The sequence below is a fragment of the Cynocephalus volans genome, chromosome 1, assembly GCF_027409185.1.
Source record: "Cynocephalus volans isolate mCynVol1 chromosome 1, mCynVol1.pri, whole genome shotgun sequence".
Lineage (NCBI taxonomy): Eukaryota > Metazoa > Chordata > Mammalia > Dermoptera > Cynocephalidae > Cynocephalus > Cynocephalus volans.
The window spans coordinates 89,162,914-89,172,116 of record NC_084460.1 but is presented as its reverse complement, the minus strand read 5'-3'; the positions used below and the strand labels follow the sequence as shown (position 1 = coordinate 89,172,116).

At 35.9% G+C, this 9,203-nt stretch overlaps 1 protein-coding gene across 1 annotated transcript; it reads right to left on the bottom strand.

Moving 5' to 3' along the window:
* Positions 1 to 1,034: 1,034 nt before the first annotated feature.
* Positions 1,035 to 2,656, bottom strand: LOC134382556 (FERM domain-containing protein 7-like). The gene is made up of 2 exons (XM_063103256.1): positions 2,504 to 2,656; positions 1,035 to 2,210 (listed from the first exon to the last, which is right to left on the bottom strand). The coding sequence occupies exons 1-2, from the start codon at positions 2,654 to 2,656 to the stop codon at positions 1,035 to 1,037; spliced, it is 1,329 nt and encodes a 442-aa protein (XP_062959326.1).
* Positions 2,657 to 9,203: the final 6,547 nt, after the last annotated feature.

Sequence of the window (9,203 nt, the reverse complement as noted above, 5' to 3'; positions counted from 1 at the left end):
TTAATTCAGCCTGGTGTCAGTATTATTCTTTTTCTTTTCAGCTACCCATCAATTCTACCACTTCTCCATCCCTGACCATACATTTTCATTTGCCTGTATCCCTTTCCTTAGTAATAGGCCAGAACCGATCACGTCTGAAATTGATTAGAACAAAAAGGAAAACCATACTTATAACTTATCTTTTAATTTAATGGATTTTCCATCACTCTTTATTAAAATAACACTCATCTCATTTCTTTGCCTGCATGCATTTAACAAGATATGGCAAAAAATAAATTCTGGCAGGAAGATTAGATAAATATACTGACCTATCATGTTTATCTTCCACTATATGTAATAAATAGATAGTTAAGAATATAGAAGTTATAAGTCAAACATATCCTCATCAGGCATATATTTGGCTTTAGAAATTGATTTAATTCATGAATTTCCTAGGTTTAGAATTCTACCAGTCCTACATTAATTCTAAACTTGTGTTCTGTTGAGAGGATCTATGTATGCCACCACCTTGTTTCTGAGGCTGTAAAAAGACCATGCTCCCTACATATGTTATAAAAATTGAAGTCCTTAACATACAACACAGCTTTTTACTGGGTCCCACGCAGATCATGAGGACTGAAACCTTTGTTCAGTATTAGTTAAGAACAAAATGATCAACACAGTCACAATCTACTAAATAAATGTCATTAGAAGCCAATTTGATATGCCACCCATTCTTTCACCATTCAGTGTTGAAGATTCTGACCTTCATTTATAATGTCTTTATGAGGAAATGTGTAACGGAGATGACAAATACCCACTTCACCCCACCACAGTGCTGGTGAGGAAAGAATGTTCCAGAGTCCCTTCAGAGGGCATAGAAGAGTGAAGCTCGAGCAGCAGCTGGATCTTTCAAGATAGGTGCCCAAAGTTAGATGAATCCCTTAACGCCAATGAATAGTAGCGATGAAAATCATTTATGTAAAAGGTTCCTTATTTCCCACCTGAGTTGGTAACATGGAACTGGCCCATAAATGTTCATAGAGTTCACACTTTTAAGCTAAAAAGTAATTACATGGTTTTAGCAAAGTCCTGTCTTCAGCAGTTGGTGTGTTGAAAGAAACATCTTCCTCTTCTTCATCTAGCTGTAGACTACCAGAAGACAAGCGGATTCTGGCCATGGGTGACCTTATTCCTTTGCCATACAAAGAGTAGTAGTCTGGTTTCAGAATCTCTGATTCAGAATCACTGGATTCACTAGCTACATACCTTTCTGCTCTACTCTGATCCACTAGAACCGCTGGAAACTCCTGCTCTGCAAACATGCATGTAAACAGGTCTGCTTTACGACTCAGAGAAGGACACGGCCCTAAAGGTCTAAATTCTGACCCAAAAGGAAAACGAATAGTTTTCATGTCTGATTGGCTCTGGGACCGTTTAGGGGTTTGCTCTTGAATGTTATATGCAAATGCATCTTCCAAATTTGGGTCTTCCTCTTCTAGATCTACATTGATGTTGCTCTTACCGCTAGTCCTGCCCATGGTTTCTTGGAGTTCTTGAAGGTCTTGCTGAAAGCTCTTCATTCGGATATTTCTTGGGCTTCTTTTGGCTGACTTTATTGCAGTGGGCTCTATATAACTTTCTGGTCTTACCCTTTCCTCTGCCATGATTGGAGATCGTCTGGGCACCTGGGGTGGCTTGTCCACATAAAAAAAGACTTGGGGAGGCATGATATCAACTTGCTGACTGGTACAAGGAATATAGGGGACATCTGTGTAAGTTAGCTGCCTTGCTGGGCTCACTTTGCTCATGAGGCCAGAAGATGTGCCCATGTGATTGTCAGCAAACTTACGGCTTGTTTGGAAGGAGCTTAGAGGACTCCTCTCTTCAAAGAAGTCTCTGGGATCAGGATCAGTGTTAAAGACAGGGTCTGTGTAAATAAAATGGAAAGAAGAACTGCTTTGGAACTGCTGTAATGATGTGGGATCTGCCTCCGGTTTGGAACGCTCCAGCTCAGCTGCAAATGTCACCTCCACTGCAGAGTTCCTCCCCCTGCTGTCTAGCACTGGCTCAGATGCATGCACTCCATTCACGTTTCGGTAGTACCCACTGCCATATGTTAGCCCCAATTCTTCCACTTGTTTTGACACATCAGAGAGGAGGTCTGGCGAGGACCTGCACTGTCGTTCATGGTACTGAGACGGGTAATGTTTCCTTTCAAATGGTAAGCTCTAGAAAAAAAGTCAGGCTCTAGAAAACACTGAGCTCCTCGTGGAGCTCTCTGGATAGAAGTGTCATTTTTCTGCATTTTCTGCATTTATTAGGCTCATAAATTCTTTCTCCTTGCAGCGGCAGGAGCCCAGCTGAATCTGACATTCTGCTGCTGGACATAACGAGGAAGCTGGATATGTATGGCATCAGGCCTCACCCCGCCAGTGATGGCGAAGGGATGCAGATTCACCTGGCTGTGGCTCACATGGGAGTACTCGTGTTACGGGGAAATACAAAGATCAATACCTTTAACTGGGCTAAAATCCGCAAGTTGAGTTTTAAGAGAAAGCATTTTCTCATCAAACTTCACGCCAATATCTTGGTGTTGTGCAAAGACACCTTGGAGTTCACCATGGCCAGCCGAGATGCCTGCAAGGCTTTCTGGAAGACTTGTGTAGAATACCATGCTTTCTTCAGGCTCTCTGAAGAGCCCAAATCAAAGCCCAAAACCCTACTCTGCAGCAAGGGTTCCAGTTTCCGCTATAGTGGAAGAACCCAAAGGCAACTTATGGAATATGGGAAAAAAGGGAGGTTGAAGAGCTTACCATTTGAAACCTCAATTTTCTAATGGGTCCAAAAAAAGTAATTGATTTTCAGTTTGTCAACTTTTCCTTGTTTTAAGAATGGTGGTGACAACTTCCATGCTCTTTACATGGTGGCACTAAAACTGGAAGCTGATGCACCTGTTTTTTTCTACCCAGCAGTTTTAGAAAGCCAATGCAAACTGCATCAACAGGAACAAACACTGAAACACCCTTTATCATAAAGTAAATAACTTGTGGACAGTGTATCTCAGTATAAAATAATGATAATACCATTTTTACCTGAATTGCAAATTGTTGTGACATCACAGTTCAGAGTGATGGTCTGACTATTTGACTATTTTTGTTACTTGACCATATTTCCCAGCAGCTTGATTTTCTTTCTACTCTATTTTCTTCACATAGCTTTTAGCCCATCTTTTGTGTCTGATCTGTCAATGCACTGACTCTCTTTGTCTCTTGATTTGTTCAGAGACAGGCTTGTGAACTAAACTTTCAGTTAGACTGAATGTAAGGACTGATATCAGAGATGCATAAAAAGATTATCTCTGTGAGATTTCATTGTTTAGAAGACACGTTACTACAATGAGCTGAAAACATTTCTAAGAATAAAACCAACAGAAAAGGAGTGGGGCTAAGAAATAAAAATGGAGACATGAATGTGTGGAGTGGGAAGGGATGCTTTAGAGTTTGATCTAATGAAAGAACATTTTAAAGATAGAGTGAAAAGATGAGAAGTTGAAATCAGAATTTGAGATTGTAGAAATGGCAGGACATTACATGGAGGTATTAAAATTGTTTCTGTAACAAAAATGATACCTCAGACTGAAAGGACAGGAGGAGAACTTTCTTTTTGTCACAACTGTTAAACTTCCCAACCCAAAGGAATGCTTCATAATTTGTTACTTCTACTTTGGGGACCATCTATATTGCTCCATAAGGAAGAGTCCCAGTAAGAAAAAAATTATTTGAACAGAATTTTATTTAAGGAAAATTTGAAGGGAAATCACAAAGTCTAGGGCAGTACGCAGTAGAACTAGTAACTGAGGTATCAAAGGCAGGAAGCAAAAAACTAAGAGGAAGAAGAGTCATGTGGAGTTTTTCTTTAAGACATGACATCTTAGTTAAGTCAGACATTATTTCTTGTTTTGGAAATTACTTTATTTCAGAGTACAAGATGTTGCCAAATTTCAGTTTGAGATAGTTATATGAAGGTATAATAATTCAAGATTTCTGTTTGCTTGCATTCAAATTATATAAAATTATACCAATGGGGGAATACTCAAGTCACAATAGGAATTCATACTATAAAAATTATTTCCTGGTAAAAAACATTTATCAAAAAATACTAGTTATGTATAGCTCTGCACATGTTAAAAGGTAATATAATTTTTCTTAAATAATCCCATTTGATGTCTATTGTATATGCATTTTTGAACTCTGTTTGCAGGTGATTATTTTGTTGATTAAATAATCACTTGAAATGGATGCCTAAATTTAATTCTAACCTTAGGAAATCAACCCAAATTTCACCTATTGTATTGACTATGTTAGTGTTATTAGATAATTCATTTGTCTTTTATAAATTAGAGGTATATTTAAATACAGAGGTTAATGTAGCGACTTCAAGCACTCTAGATGAAAACCTTCAACTATGTAGTCCGATTTATGATAGTCTATATTGCTTCTGCTTGCATGCATCAATGTGAGGGCTGATTAGGTTCCTACTGGATCTTTACAAAGAAAAACAATATGTTTCCACATGTGATCACAAAGAGAAGCACAAATTCTTGAAGTATTTAACAATAAAATATCTTCCAATTTAATCAGCTCTGATTAAAATTCTGCTGTGAACCCAATGTATACTGTGCCCTTTGGAGACAGAAAAAAGGTATAAGATAATCTAAGGAAAACAAACACATAAAAAAAAAATCTAGTTAGAAAAAAGTCATGAATATATTTACATATATGTGTATATAAACACACATATATATATAGAGAGAGGAGGTACATATGTATTTACTGATATATACTTCTTCTTTCTTTTTATAATGCATTCCTCATAAGTTAACAAATTAATGTCTTGGATCCATCACGTTACTCCCATACTGAAAATTCTACAGTGCTTTTACTACCAATAAGTTAAAGTCTGTACATAATTTTTTCATTCAAATTTTTAATCTTATCTCCAATTACTGTCAAAGGCAAAACCTTTACTAAACTGGTCTTGTTGTTGACTGTCACACACTGCATTCATTTTTTTCTCTTTGCATTGCACAAAAAAATTATTGACTACATACTTAAATAAGTGTATTAGACAATGATTTTGGAGGATTTCACTTGAGTCAAAGAGTTATGAAGAACTTTAGTGCAGTTCAGTAGTTGTACTTTGAAGGATGAGTAGGAATGAGATATATCAATTACTGATACACTGTAAACCAACATTTTCAGAAGCAAATTTAACCTCCTTGGTTATATATAACCGCCATTCTAATATTTTAACGAGGATTTCAAAACTAAATAAATAAGCTGTACTGGTTATATAATGTATTTTAATCTTTTTACATTTTGGGGGTGGGAGGGTGTCAAAGACTGGTATTGAGACATTTAATATTTGGAGGTAGGCCTGAGGAAAAAAAAAGGAAAACTGAACTTTCTTTTGTTTCTTAGAATGTTCTAGATAAATGTTATTCTTTTCTGTTAGGATAACTACTAGTTCTTAAACAAATTTAACTTAAAATTATTTTAAATTAATTTTGATATGAAAGGAAAACTAATAAAACTGGATTTTTGTTTTTGCATACAGTCAGTTAATACAAGTATTATAAACCTTCTTGACCGGTACAGAATCCAGATTCAGGGGGTTTGGCAGTATGCCTATGCCATTGTATAGATAAGTCCTGTCTCTTCTTTTCATTTTTATTACTTATAGGTGTGAGTGTTATTTTAATTACACAAAGCTAGATTAATGAGATAAATTATAAAGAAAATAGGCTGAAAATGTAGATGCCATAATGGAAACAACTTAACACACTGTCCCCCCACCCCATATACACCTTTATTTTGCAGTTTGAGTCAGGTGATAACTAACTTATATGGTACCAGTAAGGTGCTACCTTGTCAATTTTTGCTCAAATGTTTATAGCATGATAGAGATGATGCTATGAGATAAAGAATACTCTCATTTTTCTTTTGAATAAGTTGATTTAAAAAAAATAAAAATTTAGAGGGCCAGCCCATGGCTCACTTGGGAGAGTGTGGTGCTGATAACACTAAGGCCTTGGGTTCTGATCCCTCTACAGGGATGGCTGGTTAGCTTGCTTGGGAGAGCGTGGTGCTGTCAACACCAAGTCAAGGGTTAAGATACCCTTACTGGTCATCTTTTTAAAAAAAATGAAATAAAAAATAAAAATTATAAAAGAAAATTTTTAAAAACCTACTATATGAATAATAACTATAAACTGGATTTTCAGCCACTGAGAATGTAGAGCAGCTGTTTGGATAAAATATAAAGAAAATTTCTAAGCACATGAATGCACCTCATGAATTTAGGTATATGCCTTCCATTCTTCAAGTACTTTATTTCTCAAAATTTAATTATGCCATTTAGTTATTCTTGCAATTTAATTTTCTGCCACCAGCTGGAGACAACATGCCAAAGCTAAACCAGGGGTCAGCAAACTACAATCCCTCAGGTCAACAGCTTGTTTTTGTAAACAAAGTATTGTTGTAACACAGCCACTTCCATTCGTTTCCCTATTGTCTTTTGCACTTCCATGGCAGAGTTGAATAGCTGTGACATAGACGGTATACCCTGCAACTCCTGATATATTTATTGCCTGGTCCTTTAAGAAAATGTTTGCCAACACTTGCTGGGCAGAAAATTTTATGATGTAAGTTTTAAAATCACTCTCTGTTTACTTTTATAACATTTAATCATGAATTATTATTCCTTTATTCTTAGTTCATGTTAAAAGAATTTTAGGATAGTAGTAAAGCTAATCCTAGTCGTTGTAACAACAACAAGAAAAATCCTAAATTTTAGATGCTTTATACATAGAAGTGTATTTCTTGCTCACGAAACAGTCCATTGAAAGTGTTGCCATTGGAAGTCAACGTTCTTCCAGGGGGTAATTCAGGGAATCTTCTGATCCTGTAGCACCCATCACACAAGTCCTCTGCATCTAGATGAAAAAAGGGAGGGAGAAAAAAAAGATGAAGAAGGCATGTTTGCTTCTACAAAAATGAAAACATAAACCAAGCAAACTCACAACAAACAATCAGCACAGGAGTAAAAGTGGCATACATTATTTTAGCTCACTTTCTACTTGCAAGAAATAATCTGGTGGCCCCATCAAAATGCAACAGTGCCAAGTAATGTGGTCCCTGAATTGACTGTCACTTCACAAAAACAACTCTACTGTGTGAAAAGAACAGTATGGATCATTGAAAGGCAGCTAGCAGTTTTTGCCACACTATGTTTCTTGATGCCATTTTTTTGTCAAATTGATGTCAACCTAAGGATAACATGGCTTGAATAAACATTTCTATATCACTTTTTCTACAACCTATTTTTTTAATAGTTGCTTTGTAAATTCTCTAATAATTTTTTTGTTTGTTTGTTTTTGTTTTGTAGTTAGGGAAGTACAAAGACAAAGAAATGCAGTCATTATATTACATGTCAACCTTTGTGTCTAATTGTAAGCAATTCTTGGAATAGTATCTACTCCAATACCTGTCTGCTTTTCTTGATTTATAAACAATTGAAATTCATCTAGTCAAAGTATTTTCTCTTAGCACCCATGAAGATTGGATTATACACACACACACACACATACACACACACACACACACGTATGTGTGTATCAGGCAGGGTCTTCCTTTCAAGCTGCTCCTTTTTCCTCAAATTCACAATTATAGTTATGGTGTCACCTATGTTTAACTTGACCTATTTTAAGATAAAAGAGCAAACACCTACTCTCTCCAGTGGTGATGCTATTGTCTGCTACACTTTAATTTAAAGTAGGTATTCCTGTGCTCTGAGTATGCAAGGGGCTGTGTAATACTGTTTACCTGTTCTCTTGATGTGGGTATTACGACTACACAAGGTAAAACTGTAGAATATTGTAGAATATTGGCTGTGTGCTCTGTGGGCCAGAGAAAAACCCTTACTATTGTGACTGCAGCTATGCCTTAAGACCCCTTGCTTTCTACAAAAAGCAAACACAAAACTCACAATTATATATACTTTCTAAGATTACAAAGTAAGTTTACATACATTAAATCATGTGTCATGCAAAGTGTCCTGAACTCAGAAAAACTGAGAGAGAACTATACATATTCAAAGTGTGCATTATATCATATATATAGCTAGTGACAAAACAGACAAAATGGAAACACTAGGGGTAATGACGTGTGCATGCTCACCCCATCATAAAGTGAATAGGGTTTTCATGATGAGGAGTAAAAACACTACACACCTGCAAAAATGAAATCATGGCCATCCTAAGAGCTCAGAGTTGATTAGAGGCAAGTCCCAAAAATTTGTTGGAAGGACGTCACTTCCTCCATCCTTTTCTAGACTATTCTAATTCATTTCCCTTAGTATGTCCCAGACATTGCCCACAACCCTTATTTTCTGGTTGAACCTGGCTTTTCTCCTTAACTGTAATTTTGCCTATTTGTATATTTGAAATATTTACATCAGCACTTCCGATACTTCCAAGCATATTCTTGATTTCATCTTTATTGAGTTTTGGGACAGGTCTGGTAGAAATGATTCTGATATAACGTGCAAAAGGTCAAACCTGAGCTCAAACTCCTCTGCAATTTTGATCTTAATACTCTTCATTGTGCATTCTATTTGTGGCCCAAAAGCCATATTTAGTAATGAAATGTGTGTATGTGGGTAGGTATGTTTAAGTCTTTATTTATACTACATCTTTAATTGGAATGTGTATATACAACCTTTTATGAAGACAGCACTCTTTAAATATCCTTGTAATTACATATTCTGTACCTCTTTGTACACTAATTATGCATTTGTTTCATGATACCTTGCATAATTGTGAATTTACATGTGCATTTCCCTTATTAGGTCATGAATTCTGGGGTGTTCATCTGTTCCATAGTGCCTGCATATTCCCATTGCCATAATATGCTTAATAGGTTGTCGAAAATAATTATCATGAAAGTTAGCCCCACCTATTTTTGCTTCTTGTTTGTTTTATACTGTTTTTATAAAAAATACTAAATAATTTATCAACCTCTATTATTGTTTGAAAGACTAAGGTGTTTTATTAATGGTTGCTAAAAACAATTTAAATTTTGTATAAAGCAATTGCGACAAGTAGAGAAAAGAAAACAAATAAACATAATCTCTAGCAAAACAGGTTCCCAAAATGATTTAGA

Bases quoted from the DNA above. Each gene is read 5' to 3' on its own strand.
- LOC134382556 (XM_063103256.1), bottom strand. From the start codon at position 2,656: ATGGTATTCTACACAAGTCTTCCAGAAAGCCTTGCAGGCATCTCGGCT. The intron at 2,211-2,503 runs GTTAAAGGTATT...CTTTTTTTCTAG, and splicing joins AACTTGCGGATTTTAGCCCA to AGCTTACCATTTGAAAGGAA.